The 19975-nt window shown below is 44.0% G+C and overlaps 1 protein-coding gene across 1 annotated transcript in view; it reads left to right on the top strand.

The window, feature by feature from the left end:
* The window catches only part of PCSK2 (proprotein convertase subtilisin/kexin type 2), a 135785-nt gene that overhangs the window by 71012 nt on the left and 44798 nt on the right, over positions 1-19975 (top strand). Inside the window, exons 3-5 of the mRNA XM_083607280.1 lie at positions 11489-11602; positions 12560-12668; positions 16513-16550. Of these exons, the coding sequence (XP_083463406.1) occupies positions 11489-11602; positions 12560-12668; positions 16513-16550 (261 nt within the window). The remainder of the gene's footprint in view (positions 1-11488; positions 11603-12559; positions 12669-16512; positions 16551-19975) is intronic.

A 19975-nucleotide genomic window follows, 5' to 3' on the forward strand; every position in this document is an offset into this window, starting at 1 on the left:
TGGTTGCTAGGTTGCGGAGGTCCTTGTGACACGCCCTTCATTGTGACACCTCCCTCCGCTGGCTCCTTGGTCACTAGGGCTCTAGAGGTATAGCCATCTCCTTTGGTTTGGTCATTCAGAGAGTGAGAGGGAAAGTGGATGGAGATGTAAGTAGACTTTCTCATCAGTATCTGCATTCTGTGCTGGTAATGCTCCCTGACAGTCTTAGGGAACATTTAAAAGATTAAGATTGGGAATAATTTAAAGGCTTCAGCCAGCCCTTCTGGGCATCTTTATGACTCCACCCACTGTTTTGTAGCAGTGAAGGGAAGTGACTATGGATTCTGCTTACACTTTAGGAAAAGGAAAACTAATAAGATGTCACGCCTTGGAAAAGTGTGTTCTTTTTAGGCTAGTGACACAAGTGTCACTTGATAACTCGCCATGGGAGCATTAAGCATGCCCTCTGGAGAGGGTGATATCTTGCCTTGTCTTCCTCCCCTTCCTGCCTCCCAGGGCCCATCTTTCAAAGGACAGCCAAGGTACAAAACCCTTCAGCATGCTGATGATTCTTCTATAGTAATATTAGTATGTGGTATTTGATGTTTCTCTTTTAAACATCCCTTCTCCACACTAAGCAAACCCATCTCTTTCAATGAGATGATGAGACTTGTCTTATAATATCCAGAGGGTGCTATTCTGGCTACAGTATTCAAGCACTCTCTTCACAGGATACCCATTATGATATTCCTCGGAAAGTGAATTCATCTTGAGCTTTGAGTCATGAATGCCCAAACCAGTTTAGGGATGTAGATCAGGAGAGTACTTTGAGTCCCATTTCTCACATTTGAACAGCCCTTCTCTGCAGTGGCTCCCTGTCTGTGGAATACTCTCCCCAGGGAAGTTCGCCTGGTGCCTTCATTGTACACCTTTAGCTACCAGGCAAAAACATTCCTTTTTAACCAGGCCTTTGGTTGATCTGATAGACATCCTACGCCCTTTTAAAACGTATCTCTTTTTTGGGGTGTGTGTTATTGGGTTGTTTTTATTTTTATTATGTATTTTGTGGTTTTATATCTTGATTTTATTCTGTGAACCACCCTGAGACCTCTGGGTATAAGGCAGTAAAATAAATAAATAAATAAATAAATAAATAAATAAATAAATAAATAAATAAATTTGTCTCTGTTATGGCCAAAAAAAGAAAGAAAGAGAAAAAAGTCTGCAAATGCAAATATGTCGTACAAGCAAGCTCACACACACATCCCAGGCAACAGTTCCAATGGGAATCTCTCTCTATTTTTTTCATCATGTGCTATAAAAGAGTAGGATTTGGATTTGGAGCTTGGGTGAAGATAGCCAAGGGAATAATGTTGGGGTGGGGGCAGAGGGGTGGGGAAGGAATCATCTTTCCTAGTGCAGCACATTGAAGGCAACAAGGATGATACTCTTAGTCAATCCTGCTCATCAGCCCTGCTCACGTTGCTGCATTAAGATGCAGAGGCTATTTTCTTGCCATTCCTTGGAGCGCACAGCATGCTTTCAGTTTACAATGTTATGATGCTTGCGCTCCCCCCGGAGTAGTCATGAAGTCGATAGATGAATTTGTTAATTTGTTCTGCCTCACTGTCCTGCTGGTTTATTAGCATCCCGGTTATTTTATGCACCATGCCTAAGTGGAAGTATATTAAAACTCAATACTTAGGTGTCATTTTTTTCCTTGTTGGTATTTTATAATCACGAGGCTATCTTCCGAAGTATGTGGAGCCTTTTCTCTAATGGAGTCACAGCAAGGCGTTTGTTAATGATCTAGGCATGGGTGAGAGGGAGAGCTCTAAATAGGGGGACTGCAATAGGGAATTAGATTACATTATTAAACAGAAATGGCATAGCCATAGGCATGCATCTATGATGTTTTAAGTGTAGACCTGAAACACAAGTATGCAATGTCCATTGTTAAACATCTTGAATTTTACGACTGTGTTTAAAAAGTAGTATTGTTTGTTGTTGCCTTAAGGATCCCATCTCCCCCTTTTTGGCAAATCACTTTGCTATTTCTCATTGTCTGTGTACCATACAAGTGTACTCTTCTTAACAGAGCCTTGTCGATAACCTAGGAAGTGTACTGGCCTTTGATCAGGGCTCGCATTAAAACTCGGCTGATCTGAAGTCAGCTGCTATGTTGTAAAACAACTCACCTGACAGGGTTGATGTGAGAATAAAGAGTTAATAAGCACACTAGAGTCCATTCTCCTGCTTAACAAACATTCCTCCAGTCCAACCCCCTGTTTGATGCTGGAAATCCATCCCTGGTGCATTCTTTGCTTGGAGATATCCCCTAAGTGAGAGCGCATCACCCCTCTAAGAATCTGGTTCTATTGTGGAACTGCTCTTAGCCATCAAGGTGTTCGCTAAGGCTATTGGTTTTTCTATTTGTTTGCTTGTTTTGTTTTGTATTTTGTTTTGTTTTCATTTTGCATTTTTATGCCATAAACCTTTCCGTTTGATCTTTGGATGAAGAGAGAGAGAGAGAGAGAGAGAGAGAGAGAGAGAGAGAGAGAGAGAGAGAATTATTTTTTATTTGCTTTTACATATACAAGTAGATAAATAGGTACCACTCCGGTGGGAAGGTAAATGGTGTTTTCGTGCGCTGCTCTGGATCGCCAGAAGCGGCTTAGTCATGCTGGCCACATGACCTGGAAGCTGTACGCCGGCTCCCTCTGCCAATAAAGCGATGAGCGCTGCAACCCCAGAGTCAGTCACGACTGGACCTAATGGTCAGAGGTCCCTTTACCTTTACCTATACAAAATTATAACAATGCAACCATACAAATCAACAGTTAAGAGATTCCTCTGAATCTCTGGACTTTCCCCCTTCCCTCCCCCCATGGGTACCATTATCAAACCTTTCCTGCTGCATCTTTTTCAATAGTCCATATTTTATAAAACTCCATTGTCTCCATAGTTCCTGCTACGTTACAAGTGTTATCATGATCCTGCTAGCGTTTTCATCTTGCTTAAAATGGTCTCCAACATAATTTATAAATTTCCCCCATTCTTTGTTGAAGTTTTGGTCTTCTTGATTCCTTGGGAAGTATATAAATTTAAATAAAACAAACAAACAAACAAACAAACAAACAATCCTGAATTGTGTCCCAAAGAGAGCAAGTAAATCTGGAGATGCTTTAACGAACCCAGAACTCTTGCTTTCCCCTGCTTGGTTTTCTTTAAATTCATATTGCAAACTGGACCCGTGCTGTTTCTCAGCCCTTTCCTACCAATTGTCACTTTCTCCTGGATCAGACCGGGTTTCACAGCCCAAAAGCTAGAGGGAGATTCCCAGCTATCAAGAAAACATCTCCTGTCTTTTGATGAAACACCCATATATCACCGTGGACTATCAGAAAATGCTGAGTCTAATGGAGGATATTCTCCCACGAGCTATGTTGTTGTTGTTGTTGTTTAGTCGTTTAGTCGTGTCCGACTCTTCGTGACCCCATGGACCAGAGCACGCCAGGCACTTCTGTCTTCCACTGCCTCCCGCAGTTTGGTCAAACTCATGCTGGTAGCTTCGAGAACACTATCTAACCATCTCGTCCTCTGTCGTCCCCTTCTCCTTGTGCCCTCCATGTTTCCCAACATCAGGGTCTTTTCCAGGGAGTCTTCTCTTCTCATGAGTGGCCAAAGTATGGGAGCCTCAGCTTCAGGATCTGTCCTTCCAGTGAGCACTCAGGGCTGATTTCCTTCAGAATGGATAGGTTTGATCTTCTTGCAGTCCATGGGACTCTCAAGAGTCTCCTCCAGCACCATAGGAGACTCTTGAGAGTCCCATGGACTGCAAGAAGTCCATGGAGTCCCAGGAGCTATAGCAGTACTTGATGATTAATGTAACCAATGCTTTGTTGAGAATTCCCCAAGGAATGTATCCCCAGTTTCATTTTTCTGATCTGCAAACCATAAACATCAAATGAAGTGTAGGGTTAGAAAGACAACCAAAGCAGAAAAAAAGACAATTTACATCCATGCAAATCTTGCCCTAAGCTCTGCATTTTCAGTGGGATTTTGCAAGTGTACAACCACTTGAAGGTCAACACAACCCCATAATTCCTTTGAAGTATGCTTTTGAGTTCTGTTCTGTTGATTTATTTGTTCACAGTAATTCATGCCTTGTAAATATGAAACAATACATACAGGTGGATTCCACACACATATAAAAATGCAGTGAAAATGCTTTTTTAAAAAACGTTTTGAAAAGTATATTCAATTTCCCACAGCTCACCATTGCCATCTAGTGTCACATTTGTATATTGCATTTTACAACACACCTAAAATGTTTTATTTGCAGCTGTATAGCTGAGTCCACAGAGACAGAGCTAGTTCCTAGTGGAGCCAATACCTTAAGAGATCCTTCCACTGGCTCCATCCCTAAGGCATTTTTCTCCTCCCTTTCTAAGGTAGCCATGTATACAGTATGCGAATCCCCCCCCCCCCAAACACTGTAAGGATTCAACTCAAATTACAGAGCCAATCTCATTGCATAATTTTAATTTATTTATTTATGAATGCATCCTGCCATCTGGCTAACAATATTTAAAGCAGCGGCAGCAGCAACAATAATAGAACATAACTGGAAAAGAAGAACAAAAATGCAAGCGGTAAGGCAAGTGTCTGAAAGACAATAAAACCAGAAATGGAATACACAGGATGAGACGGTTAAATCAGCTATGATTAAATGGGCACAAGATATTGGTCATGACATTATGTTTGCTGACTGGGAACAGTTATGGACCACCGGTATAAAGTTTAGGGCATGTAATGCCTTAAGAGAGAATATTATGAAAATGATTTATAGGTGGTACATGACCCCAGTCAAGCTTGCAAAAATCTATCATTTGCCCAATAATAAATGCTGGAAATGCAATGAAACTGAAGGTACATTCTACCATCTTTGGTGGACGTGCCCAAGGATTAAGGTCTTCTGGGAAATGATCTATAATGAAATTAAGAAGGTTCTCAAGTGTACCTTTCACAAGAAACCAGAGGCCTTTCTCCTGGGCATGGTAGGCCAATTGGTGTCAAGGAAAGATAGGACATTTTTTATGTATGCTACAACAGCAGCAAGAGTTCTTTTAGCAAAGTATTGGAAGACACAAGAACTACCCACGCTGGAAGAGTGGCAGACGAAGGTGATAGACTATATGGAATTGGCTGAGATGACTGGCAGAATCCGCGACCAAGGGAAAGAGACGGTGGAAGAAGATTGGAAGAAATTTAAAGCTTATCTTAAGAACTGTTGCAAAATTAATGAGTGCTAAAATGTCATGGGTAATATAAAACAGAATTGCAGTGATAAATGATTGGGTAAGAGAAAAAGGATTTAAAGAAAGTGAATTATAAGTAATTGAAATTAGGGGTTGCTGAAAAAATTTAAAATAGGGATGCAGAAAAGGGAGGTATGGGGAAGTCGTTGAAATAAGGCTTAAGAAAAAGAGGTTATGAAATTATACGTGTTTATATGTTTGTTTGTCTATGTATTGTCAGTTGTAATTGTTGCGGGGGGGTCAAATTTGACCAGGGGGTCCGGCGCGCTTCCGCTGCGCAGCTTTGCTTTTGCCCCCTGGAACCTTTGACTCCAGCAGAGTAAACACAGCAAGAAGTAGAAGCTTGGACGTTCTGTCGTGTGGCAATAACTCAGGCTTGAAACACAGCAATCCTTATCTTAAAGACTTTATTGCTGTACAGTTCAACACATCGTAAATCTTCCCGGTGAGACGCAGCTCATGGCTCCTTTCTCCGTGGAGCGTAACACACAGACTGGCAAACACACAGAGATCCACGCCCCTTCCGTGTTCTCTGCCCGCCCTCAGAATGTGAGGCGTCATCACTCAGAACTCTTAACCCTGTATGTTCTGACTCTCTCAACACCCCCTCTCGAATCACATTCTGAGAGGACTTCTGAGTGTTCAACACCTTCCCCATTGCCTTCCGCCCCTTCCTGGCATCGTTGTTAGGCACCTGTTGAACCTCACAAACCTCAGGTTCGCACTGTGCGAAACCAACCCACGCATTTGTGACCTGAAACCTCTCAGGTGGAATTCCCTTTGTTGCCCTTGAAGACCGCCTGGGCACAAACTGGGATTCTTCTCCTGACCCACTGGGGCCAGCTTGTGCGTCTTCCTCATCAGAAGACTCCCCCTCTGACTTGACACGTCTGTGAGCTTTCTCCATTATGCGCACAGGAGATGAGGGCTCACTCTTGGACACTCCTTTCACAACCTGTGGAGACGCTTCCCCCTGGTCCTGATCCTGATCATCGACCAGATCACCATTACCTGGCTCTCCCTCCTGCTCAGATTCGGATTCAGACAGACAATCTGAGACAGCGTCATGGCTGACTTTGCGCCTTGACCTATTTCCCTGCTGCTCTTTGAATTCAGCATGCTTGCTGACCAGAAGCTTGGTCTGATCACCTTCTGGGTATGCGAACCTCCACCCCTTGGTCGCGGGTTCATACCCACAGAAGATCATTTCCTGGTACCTTGGACCATCTTCTTGCTGCAACCACTTTGGTACAGGCACCATGGCCCTGCAACCAAAAGTGCGAAAGAAATGCACAAGCGGCTTCTGCCGATGAAGCAGGAAATACGGGGTGTCACCTACCACTGCATTGTAGCACCTGTTCATCGAGAAATTGGCCGTTTTTACCGCCTCCCCCCAAAAACTGTGAGGCAAACCAGAGTCATCCAGTAGGATTTCGGATGCTCGAACCAGAGCTTTACTCCTAAGCTCTGCCACGCCACTCTCTTGAGGAGAAGTCACCTTGTGACGTATCCCCCTCTGGCGAAAGAAACCCTTTAGAGCAGACCCAGTGACCTCAGAACCACGGTCAAACTGGAAACCTTGCACCTTGGTGGAGAACCTCTGTTCCACCTCTGCAACCCAATCTTTGATCAGTTGCGCTGCTTCCTCCTTAGCTTTCAGCGTGAAAGCCCATGCGTTCCTGCTAAAATCATCTGTCAGCACCAGCAGATGCCTGGCTTTGCCCAGACTTGGCTGAGGCATACCAATAAGGTCTGCGTGCATAAGCTCAAAAGGCTTTGTGGTCACCCTCTCCACTCTGGGATCATCAAATCCCTTGTTTCTGGCTTTCCTGCAAGCCTTGCAATTCAAAGGTTTCCCACACTCTTTTACCTTGCAACCTTTGGTGCACTCTGATAACATCTGGACGTCCTCGCAGGACCCATGTGACATCCTCTTGTGCCACACGCAAGCACACGACACATGAGTGTGCCCCCCTCCCTCTAGAGGTGATTCCAGAACAAAGAGATTGTTCTGATTTCTCTCAACACGTACCAGTTGCTCTCCACCTCTGGAAATTGTACAAACATTTTTTTCAAAACTCACAGAATATCCCTCCTGTAAAAGAGAAGGTACAGACAGTAAGCAATGCTTTAACTCAGGGAGAACATAAACCTTCAATTCAGCCTGTAAAAAAGGGACAAACAAGTTAGAAATATGTGTTACACGGCCCTGTGCACCTGTAGCAAATCTAACAGTTTTCTCAGTGGAAACAGCCTTGCAGTTCCACATTTGTCCATCAGGTGGCGCTGATACCAGATGGGCATTCGCAGCTGAGTCAACAACCCAACGTAGGACCCTCCCCCCACTGGAGTTGTCCTTCTTTGTTGCCTTAGCAACTGACTTCCTGCTCCTCCCGACCTTGGAGCTCTCGTTGCAGGTGGTGTTTTCCAAAACAGCCATCGAAGCAGTCAACGTCTCTTGTTTCTCACGCCTGCCTGCGCTGTTGCCATGGAAACCCGCCTGGTTCCCATGGGAAATGTCCTTGGGACTTTCCTGCCCTTTGTCTCGCTGTGGACAGCTTCTGCGCAGGTGCTCCGGAGAACCGCAAGCAAAACATCTCCGAGTGGAAAACTTTGCAACTTTGCCTTTGGTCTTTTCTGCCCCCCCAACCTTTCCAGCAGCACTCCTCCTTGAGGCTTTTCTGCCGTTGGGAAGATGGCTTTTGGCTTCTGCTGTGGTTTCTCTGCAAACCCCTTCCAGCTCCTGCCAAACAGCCTGGGCACTCTCAAGACCCTTGGAAAGGCCTTTCTGGCCTGCACCCCCAGACTTAGGTGCAAAGCCTCCAGAGGAACAGCTTGCCTCTGCTTTCCTCTTCCCAGCTTCCAGCAGCTTTCCCGCACACAGCTGCCTGTCTCTCTGGCGTGTCAAAGCATCGCAGCAGCTTTTAGACACGGCTTCAGCCCACTTTGGGCTTCCAGGGCGTCCCACAGCCCCTCCTGGACGTCCCTCAGGCTGGCGTCTGGCCCCCTCTGATGTGGCTCCCACTCTTCTCAGTGCCTGCCACTCTCCCCAGGGCTCCTTGCCGTCTGCCTCTTCAAAAGGGATTGTACGCGACTTCTGGCTGTCTGCCATGTCTCCCCCGGGGGCCCAGCTTACTCACGAGTACCTCCGGTCCGGCAGATCTCAGCTCCTCCCAGCTGGCTCCAGCTACTCCTTAGCTCCTCAGCCGATTCTCTTTCCCAGCAGATTCTCTTCCAGCGTCTCATCAGCTGGCCTTTAGCTGCTGGCCTCTTTGCCTGCAGGCTCCTCACACGCACGAACGTTGCTTATCTTTATTGCTGACACCCATAACCTGTTGCGGGGGGGTCAAATTTGACCAGGGGGTCCGGCGCGCTTCCGCTGCGCAGCTTTGCTTGGTAGCAGAGGATGGTTGCGATCCATCGACCTCTGCTACCAAGCAAAGCTGCGCAGCGGAAGCGCGCCGGACCCCCTGGTCAAATTTGACCCCCCCGCAACAGGTTATGGGTGTCAGCAATAAAGATAAGCAACGTTCTGTCGTGTGGCAATAACTCAGGCTTGAAACACAGCAATCCTTATCTTAAAGACTTTATTGCTGTACAGTTCAACACATCGTAAATCTTCCCGGTGAGACGCAGCTCATGGCTCCTTTCTCCGTGGAGCGTAACACACAGACTGGCAAACACACAGAGATCCACGCCCCTTCCGTGTTCTCTGCCCGCCCTCAGAATGTGAGGCGTCATCACTCAGAACTCTTAACCCTGTATGTTCTGACTCTCTCAACAGTAATGTGTTTTAATTTATGTTGGAAAATGAATAAAAAAATTATAAAAATAAAAAAAGAAAGACAATAAAACCAATTCCCAGATATTAAACCAGCTCTCTTGCTGTCCTTGAAAGCCTGCCAGGGAATTGGATGGCCTCATTGTTTCGAAGATTTTCCACTTAATAGGAAGGTAGCCTTCCCCAAGTACTACAACTCTCTTCAACCTCACCCAACGTGGCTAGTCAGGGATGATGGGCGTTGTACTGCTCAATAATCTGGAGGGCATCAGATAAATGGATAGATGCCAGCAGACACAAATCTTATCGGGAATTTGTGACCCACTGGACAGTCCATTGTGTGTGGGGAGGGGGGAACAATCCTGCACCATCAGAGATAAAGCTCGAGTTTTGTCAACTGTACATTGCCATGGCTTATGCACTGTTACAGACGTTCCCTTTTTTGTGCATTAACTCCATGGGGTCAGGGTGAGAAAGAAATCAGAATGAATACACTATGGGCACAAAAGTCATGAGCATTAACCTCATCGCTTACCTTAGGAAGCTGATACAGTTTTAAAACCATCCACAGTTGGCTTCTGCCCAACCTGGCATCTGCGCTTTCATTCTCTCTATACCTTGTTCACCATAGTCATAAAATCCTCATTCATGTTAAGCTTTAATCCTTTTTCCGAATCCTTCTTAGCGCTCCACCTCAATAAAGCCTTGTGACATAGTAATGTTCCGCTGGTTAATTAGGTGCTCTGAAAATACCGTGTTCTCTTTCGCCAGCTGTAGGTTTTCCAGTTTTAATTCAATTGGGTACCCCTTTCTCAAAGAGCACAAACAGGGGCTTGTAGATGAATCACCTCTTAATGATTCGGTGCTCCATTTATGTATGCCATCCCACTTCTGCTGCCTATTAACGCATGAAGCTTGAGAGCACTTAATATGGAAATCCCAAAGCACAACAAGGATGGCCGTTGCTGTTCTATGGAACTGCTTCCTTTCTACCCAGAATTGCTCCCACTTGCTCCCTGTGTTTGAACACAAGGATTGATGAGCTGATGGTAGCCCACCTGTGCTTCAAACACAGAGGAAGGGCAAAAGCGTGTACGTGCAGAAGTATTTAACAGTGCAACTGGTATAATATGCGTGAATCTGACTTCCTGGAAGAGGGTATTGAGAATGGATGGATGTAGATCAGTAGCAGAATGGAACTGGACACCAATACTCATTGAGATAACTCCAGAACAGAAAACAGGAAGACCAGATCCCTACTGCCCTGATTTTACTGGGACATCTTGGATTCACAGAAGCATTCCCGGCTTCTGTTTGGATCTCCAGAACCCCCCTCCAGAACCGCTGCTGAGCTCTGGGAGGACGATGAGCTGGCTGAGCCTCTTCATGGCCACCACTGCTGGCTTCCACCCTTTTGCAGCTTGTAGAGGCTGCTGGACAGTGGGCAGGAGAGGAGAGGCTGCCACTGCTGCAGCACAGCCCCCAGTGATGTGCCCAAGCCAGCAGCTCTGGCCCACCATCTGCAGGAGCTGCTGGCATAGCCAGTAGTGTGAGGATCTCCCCGCAGGGGCTGTCATCGCCTCCCTTGCGTGCTGGAGCCCAGCAGAGGAGAGGTGCGGCAATGCTGCTGCCACAGTTCCTCCTCTCTGCTGCTTCTGCCCCCAGGTCAGGCCTGATCTGTGAATGGCGCTGTGCCCTGGTAGAATTGGGTCAGTGCTGAGGAAGCTACCTTCCACACATCTCCCAGGTGCAGCGTAGACCCGGGGAAGAGAGGTGCTCCTTCTCTATCTCTGCTCCTGTGTTTAGGTCCCTCCCCATACTAAAAAAAGTACAAGATGGTAAGCAACAAGGCAATACCCTTGTTTCACAAATACCAATGATATGGTGCGGCGATCACATAGGGTCCCCGGACGTTTGACGGTCTATTGATCCCTGTGCCACTACTGTGATTGCTTCCCCGCTGCCACCAACCCATTTCTCTCGGGTACACACGGAGTCCAGACAGTTGTTAACATTAAAACAAATAAACAAGTTTATTTTATAAGCTTTAACAAGTTTATGGTTTCAGATAATTTTTCTTGTCAGTTTCTTAATCTTTGTTTCTTTACCGGCCTATACCTTCCTAATAACTTCTAACTGATTATCCCAACTGTCTATCTGACTCCTCTTAACAGATTCTCTCACTCTCTCACATCAAACTATCCCAACCCACAGATTTATCCTCCCTCTCTCTTCTCTAACACCTGACTGACTTCTTCACAACTCTAGTTCTAACTCCTCCCCTTGGGTTCCCACTTGCCAATCACTTCACACTCATTTAACCCTTTCCTTATGACCCAGCATGATGTCACCTAGGAGGGCAAACACCACATATGGTAATAACCTTTTAATACAATTACTGTTGCAGGTGAAGAAGGCTGTGCAGCAAGAAGGCTTTGGGAGGAGGAAGAGAGGCTACAGAGATATCAATGAAATAGACATCAACATGAATGATCCTTTATTTACAAAGCAGTGGTACTTGGTAAGCAACCGTGAACTTCCATCCCTCTCCATCAGGAAAGCAATTTCAGATTTTTGCAGTCCTCAAGCATGTCTTGGTATGGAAGAATATAGCAAACACACCCTATTATTTCCAATTATTTTTTGACACGATGAGGCTAAAGTTAAGCTCTTTTGAATGGATGATTTGCCAATGACAGACCTGCCTGGACAGAGATAGCCCTGCAGAGCTGCTGTCAGTTAATGTAGACAATACTGAGATGTGGGTGGTGCTGTGGTCTAAACCACTGATCCTCTTGGGATTGCTGATTGGAAGGTCAGTGGTTCAGATCCCTGTGATGGGGTGAGCTCCCGTTGCTCTGTCCCAGTTCCTGCCAACCTAGCAGTTTGAAAGCACATCAGTGCAAGTAGATAAATAAGTACCGCTCCAGCAGGAAGGTAAATGGTGTTTCCGTGCACTCTGGCCTTCATCATGGTGCTTTGTTGTGCCAGAAGTAGTTTAGTCATGCTGGCCACATGACCTGGACAGCTGTCTGTGGACAAACGCCGGCTCCCTTAGCCTGAAAGCAGGGATGAGTGCCACAACCCCATAGTCACCTTTGACTGGACTTAACCATCCAGGGGTCCCTTACTGAGTTAAATAGGTCAATGGTTAACCTTCAACATGTTCAGAGGCATAATCATTTTCATTATTGCATGATCACAGGCTGTGATCTGTCACTCAAGCCAGATTTTAGAGCAAACCTCTGGTTCTGACTGAGCAATGAAATGCATCAGTCCCATTGCATCCAAATCTTTTTAAAAACCTTCTCTTATTTTATTGCCAGCATTCCTGGATTTAGTGCCTGCTTCCCAAGCAAACGAAGGCTAGCCTGTGGCAGATGGATCAAGTAGACTCTCAGTGGATGTAAACAGTCTGTTTTGTGCCAAGCAAATAATTCTCTTGTGTTTTGTTTTTCTATTTTTTTTTATGCATTAGATCAACACTGGGCAAGCAGATGGGACTCCTGGACTCGATCTGAATGTAGCTGAAGCGTGGGAACTGGGTTACACAGGGAAAGGTGTAACTATAGGAATTATGGATGATGGTAAGCGAACTAAAATATCGTGACTCTCAGTGTGTATCACATGAGAATTTAAAGATAAGGCATAACTTCCAAACATGGATATTTTAATGAGAACTTTGTAAGAGATTCACTTCAGCCAAGGGAACATCTACAGAAAGCTCCCCTAGGTTACAATTCATGGATAATTATGATTCTCAAAAATGTGCCATGGGTAGCGCTGTTTTAGTTCAGGTACAACAGCTGTCAGCTTATTTTGTTTTGCCCAGCAGAACTGAGTTTCAAAGAGGAAATTGTGTCATTAAATCTGCTCTGCAGTTTTAGGGCAACTTAGAAGAATTACACACACAAACACACATGCTACCATTTATATTGCAACATGTGAGATATATCAATGCCTGCCTCACTGTACATTACAGGGCATTTCAAATTTGTGCTGTAAGTGTTCTATTGTTCTGCTAAAAATAAGCAACCATGTAACTGTGCTGGAACAGATCCACAGGGACCTATCATTGTTAATAGAGATACACCACAGGGAAAATGATGCTCCTTTTGTCTGCCCAGCACCCCATCCATTTGCACATGCCTTGTAGCTCCCTGGCTTATTTTACTTGGGCCCACAGAGTGACTTGTCACGTTTCACAGTGACTGAGCACAGAAGTGGTACGTATGTGACCTGGCTAACTGGAGGGAGCAAGCAGAATCTGAAATAGGAGTAGTATTTCATGTAATCTAATAATCAAACCATAGATTTAAACCAATTTCACTGATGCAAGAAAATCCTGGGCATGGCTCTAGCAAGCTTTTAAATTCTGTTTGCTTCAGATATGAAACATGATTTCTGTAGTACATTGCTGATAGAAACTTCCCCTCCCCCAAAACAACAGCAACAACTTATTTATGCCCCATTCATCCGCCTGGGTTTTCCCAGCCACTCTGGGCAGCTCCCAACAGAATATTAAAAACACGATAAAAACATCAAACATTAAAAACTTCCTGTGATGGGATGGTGAGCTGCTTGTGCGTAAAATCCTGATCCCTCAGAGTTTGGCTAAGTTCCCAAACCTCTGTCTGTGATGGAGCTCCTTAAGCATGGCTCCATCAATCGCTCGTTGAATCGGACAGTGGGCGTTTACGGAACTTCTTCCAGCATAAAAGCTCCTTAACGGAAACGCGTCTTCTGGACTCTCGGCGTGACAGTTTCCGCCGAGGAGTGGGTGTCCCTACAGGAGGTCCTGAAACCTCCCCACTGTTCTCGCTTGAAGTGTCTCTGAGCCCTCCCTCCGACTCACTTTCCCTTGGAACTCCACTTCTCCCCCTGCTGGTCCCCTCCTCCGCTGAGTGGTCTCTCTCACCCTCCATGAGCCCTTTCACCTCCTTCGTCTCAGATGACAGTTCCCTGACACTTCCCTAAACAGGGTTGCCTTCAGATGTCTTCTAAAAGTCAGATACTTGTTTATTTCCTTGACATCTGATGGAGGGCGTTCCACAGGGTGGACACCACTACCAAGAAGGCCCTCTGCCTGGTTCCCTGTAACCTTGCTTCTCGCAGTGAGTGAACCACCAGAAGGCCCTTGGCGCTGGACCTCAGTGTCCGGGCTGCACAATGGGGTGGAGACGCTCCTTCAGTATACTGGGCCGAGGTTATTTAGGGCTCTAAAAGAAGGAACACTTGAGGAATTCAATTTTGGTGAATTCCTGTATGGTGTGGCTGCAGTGCACAACTTACCTCCTGATCACTGGATCACTGCTGCGCACCAGGAAGGATAGGGGAAGGGGTGAGGAGGTAGGGAGGTCTGTGCAGTGCAAACACACTGGCAAGAACACTGGATTGGGTCTGCTGGTGCATTTACACTATGACACCTTGTCCCTCTCCCTCCTGGTAGGCAGCAGCAAGTCAGAGGTTGGGATTTAAGGTGAGTTTTTCCACTCTACCATGCCGTCTGTCACTGCTGAGGGGTGCATGGCAGAATTTCTTTTAGTTTGGTTTACATTGTAATGGAAAACTATCTAATTCATGCTTACCAAAGCAATATAGGAAGCAAAACATAGCTATCCTTCAAAATTCACGCTTCTCTGATTATTATTTTTTTGGATGCTCTTCTGCAGCCAAATAGTGTGCACAAAAATGAGAATATTAAGTGAAAGTTTGCATAAAAATACATATATTTGCAGCAAAAGAACCGAAAAATGCTTTATCTTAGGGGAACAGCTTGCAAATATAAGCTTATTGGGAGAAATATGTGTGAAAATGCTGACCAATTATTCTTTATAAATTCATCAAATGATGCAGAAATGTGGGGAATTATTATTATTATTCATTGTAATAAGCACTCGCTTATACAATAGAGTCTCAAAGCAACTTGAGAATGTAAAATGCAACGCATGTAAGAAATATAAAACCAGAAAAAATAAAACAGTGAACAATGCAACCTAAAATGCTCACCCAGAAACATTAATAAAGGCAACCTCTACCCACCCCACTAAATGATGAGCATCATTAAACGAGACATCATTAATGAACCAAAGGCTTCCAAAACATATAAAATAAAACATCAAACATTATACATTATACATGTAAGTTCAATGGAACACGAGTTCTAGATAAATCTCATTGTGCATGCATGAGGAATGTTGGAAGATATGAGATGAGGGAATAAGAAAGGGTGAAATGGATGTGGGTACCAGAGAGGCAATGGTTCTGGAAAAGCAACAGGGGCAATTAATGGCAATAGTGTGGCTGCTGGAATCAAGATGTTGCCGTGGGAGTATCTTTTATGGCTCTCAGATACATGATGACTTTAGTGTGAAGCTTTCAAATCTTGGCTTTCTGCAAACTCATCTACTATATATTTTATAACCCATGGCTGCTGCTGCTGCTGCTGCTGCTGCTGCTGCTGCTTCTTCTTCTTCTTCTTCTTCTTCTTCTTCTTCTTCTTCTTCTTCTTCTTCTTCTTCATGATTTTCAGTTTTATACATTTCAATAATTTTACAATCATTTTAACATTTCAAATCTCGCCTTCCCTCCCCCTCTTTTCTGCGGTTCCATATATATATATATATATATATATATATATATATATATATATATATACACACACACACATATATATTCCAAATTAGCTTAATTTACTCACTTATTCATCCACTTTAAATATATACTCTTATAAAACTGCAGGCTATTACAATAATCCTGCCAATGTTCTTATCTGTTGACAGTGTATTTGTAAATATTTAATAAACCATTTCCATTCTTTCATAAAAAGTTTATCTTGATTTCTTATTTGTCCAGTAAGTTTTGCCATTTCTGCATATTCCATAAGTTTTTGTATCCATCCTTCTTTTGCTGAGACTTCTGCTTCTTTCCATTTTGGGGCAAGTAACATTTTTGCCGCTGTAGTAGCATACATGAATAAATTTCTATACAGTTTGGGTTTTTCTGTCTCCAAAATTCCCAAAAGGAAAGCTTCTGGGTTTTGTTTTGTTTTTCAAACGTTATTTTAAACATCTTTTTCAATTCATTATATTACCAACAGCTTTGGTGGAATTGTTTGTGGCTTGTGAACATGTCCCTTTGAGAGGTTGTTACGGCCATTGGTAAATCTAATCTGTAGCTCTTACAGCCCTAACCTCTGTTTCAGATCCCAAAGGTATTTCTGGATTCGTGCAACCACACGTGTAACATTTAATAGTAGTCTAAATAACAAAGGATTAAAAGTATGCACTTATCTGATGACATTATTCCTTGCAGCATGCTTATATGCAGAGCAATTTAATTCTGTGGCTATCCAAAACTTTTTTTTGCTATTTTCATTTGTAATGTGCTGATTGTGTTTTATCTGCCATCTTTTATTTATCTATTTGGCAGGCATTGATTACCTTCATCCAGATCTGGCTTCAAACTACGTGAGTACACAATGTTCTACGTTGTTCTGGGCATTCTTTTTAGAGGAGATATTTACCCACTGGGCGGGTTTGCCACATAATTATGCTGTTGATGTAGGTGATGAATAAGACTGGGACATAAAGCAAGTAAAAGTCCATGGTGGGTATGGAAAAATTCACCTCTGTGACCTTCTGATGCATGGAACAAAACAGTGACATATGTAGGCAGGGGAAATTACGTTGTTGCCAAGCTCTAAACAAGCTTTCATTCTCGACATTAGAAATTGTGTCATCCACAACTATTTCCTAATTCAGCTTTCATGATGTGGTTGCAAGTGTGATAGTCCCCCAAAATGTGTGATATGAATGGGAAGAAATAAGGAGAAGGGAGGAAGACTGGAAAGCTATGGTAGAAGAATAATTTCAAAATGTGAGGAATCTGAAAGAAACCTGGAAAATTGATGAGGGTCCTGGGGAGCCAAAGACACGTGTCCTCAATAGACCTGCAGTGATGGTAAAAGCTCATGAAAATAAAGAACATGGAAATAATTGATCATGTCCCAATTTGGAAAATAATATATAATAGTCTTCCTGTTACATGGGTTTATTATTATTTATTTATTCCTCGATATTTATATACCACTTGGCTATAACCAAACCTCAAAGCAGTTTTAGGAATCACTTTGGGTGAATGAATATATTAGCATGAAGACTTACAGCAGGCTTCCTCAACCTCGGCCCTGCAGATGTTTTCAGACTACAACTCCCATGATCCCTAGCTAGCAGGACCCGTGCTCAGGGATGATGGGAATTGTAGTCTCAAAAACATCTGGAGGGCTGAGATGACTTACAGCATAAGATCCTGACCACTTCTGGATATGAGGACAAGCAAGTCCTGAGTGGTACACTGACATTACAACTCTCTATGCAAGAACAAGATGCATTTATGCCTCTAGAGAACACTGCCATTGTTACAAGAGAAGGAGGAAGGATTCAGAGCCTTCTTTGCCTAGGAGGCTTCCTCCTATTGTGGCTGATGCTGTGGTCTAAACCACTGAGCCTCTTGGGCTTGCCTATCAGAAGGTCGGTGGTTTGAATCCCCATGATGGGGTGAGCTCCCTGTTGCTCTCTCCCAGCTCCTGCCAACCTAGCAGTTCGAAAGCATACCAGTGCAAGTAGATAAATAGGTACATCTGCGGCGGAAAGGTATATGGTGTTTCCATGCGCTCTTGTTTCCATCACGGTGTCCTGTTGCGCCAGAAGCAGTTTAGTCATGCTGGCCACATGACCTGGAAAGATGTCTGTGGACAAACGCCGGCTCCCTTGGCCTGAAAGTGAGATGAGCACTGCAACCCCATAGTCACCTTTGACTGGACTTAAATGTCCAGAGGTTCTTTACCTATTTTACTCTATTCCCATAATTGGTGGGTCTTTTCCTGTCCTCTTAATTGGGGCTCATATTTGTCACCATACTGAATTCACTTTTTAATAGCTTTTGTTATAAATGGAGCCTCAAGCTGCTGAACTGTAAGAAATTCAGCATCTCATTGGTTTTGCCAGCTTATGAGAAGCAGCTCCCCCCTCAAAAGAAACAAAAGAAACCACCAGTAGTACAGTTAAAAAAAAAACGCATTCTGAAAATTATTGTCCTCCATTTTCAAGGCGACATAAGGCACTCATTTCCATAAAAAGAGCTGAGAAAAAGAGGGGTGGAAGGTAAACAGATTGTTTTGGATGTGGTTACAGATAGGTAGCCGTGTTGGTCTGCCATAGTCAAAACAAAATTTTTTTTTTCCTTCCAGTAGCACCTTAAAGACCAACTAAGTTAGTTCTTGGTATGAACTTTCGTGTGCATGCACACTTCTTCAGATACACTGAAACAGAAGTTGCCAGATCCTTCTATATAGTGAGAAGGTGGGGAGGGGTATTACTCAGAAGGGTGGTGGGAATGGGTGGTTGGCAGATAGCTGAGATGAGCCTGTTGACGACTCTTAACGACTGCAATAGGTCTTACAGGAAAAAGCAAGGGGTGAGAAGGTGAAAAATGGCTTTGTCATTATACATTTTTCACCTTCTCACCCCTTGCTTTTTCCTGTAAGACCTATTGCAGTCGTTAAGAGTCGTCAACAGGCTCATCTCAGCTATCTGCCAACCACCCATTCCCACCACCCTTCTGAGTAATACCCCTCCCCACCTTCTCACTATATAGAAGGATTTGGCAACTTCTGTTTCAGTGTATCTGAAGAAGTGTGCATGCACACGAAAGCTCATACCAAGAACTAACTTAGTTGTTTTGGATGTGGTTATTTCTGTATTGCAGGGGGTTATACTAGGTAACCAGCAGTGCCTCTTCTAGCTCTGAAATTCTATGCTCTGTGCTTTAAGACTCTGTGACTACTACATGGAATTACATCTATATAATTTCCTGAGCTATCACTATCAGTTTCTGCTTCTTCATATTTGCTATCATTAGGCCTATGTGAGACTCAGCAGAGATACCCTTTCTGCTGAAACAAGTTTACAGTATGCAACAATTCCACCATCATATTTTTTTTTAGTGTCGGGGGAGGTCGTGTCTTTTAGATTGCAAGCCTGTGGGCAGAGATTGGTTATTGATCTAATATGGGGTGGGGAGCTTGTGGTCCTCCAGATATTTTTAGGATTCCAGTGTCCACCAGTCTCAGCCAGCGTGGACTATGGCGAGGGATGATGGGAGCTGTAGTCCAACAACATTTGGGTGGCCACAAGCCTTTCCCCATCTGCTCTGGAAGCCTTTTTGGTAGAAGAAGGTATCAATGAATCCATGGCATGCACAAAATAGCTGCAGATATAATCTCAGAAAGTGAATGAAATTGTGCATCAAAAAATGAATATGGGTAAAGTTGCCAACAGATGCTAAGTCTACAGATGTTACAAGTAATCATGCTCTCATACATGAAAAGTTGATTTCCTCAAATTAAGCTTCTGTTAAAAACACAAGAGCACCCCAGACCAACACCTTCTTGTCAGTTGGCAATCTTCTGGCAATTTATTAAAAAATATTATTATTAAAATGGCATATATATATTTATGGGGGGAATTCAAATGCACATACGATACAGGACAGTCCATTTTTCATTCTCCTAAATCATTAGCTGAGATGCAACAGGACCATTTCCTCTTGCATAAAATATCAAGCAAGACCTTCTTGGCTCAATAGGTTTTACAGCGTGAATGCCCTGATAACATTGATAACAAGACTGAGGCACATAACAACCCGTTCCAAAGCCTTTTGAGCTAAAAGGGAGGGGGGAGCAAAGCAAAAAAGAGTCATTCTGTGTCATTCTGCTTGCATCGCTAGGCTTCAGACCAAGCACACAATGAACGAGGCGTCTAGAGATGGATTCATCCCAGAGGGATGCAGGGCTTTTGTTTACTTCAGGAAATTAAGGCATACGGACATCACA

This window comes from Podarcis filfolensis (genome assembly GCF_964270895.1).
Source record: "Podarcis filfolensis genome assembly, chromosome: 3".
Lineage (NCBI taxonomy): Eukaryota > Metazoa > Chordata > Lepidosauria > Squamata > Lacertidae > Podarcis > Podarcis filfolensis.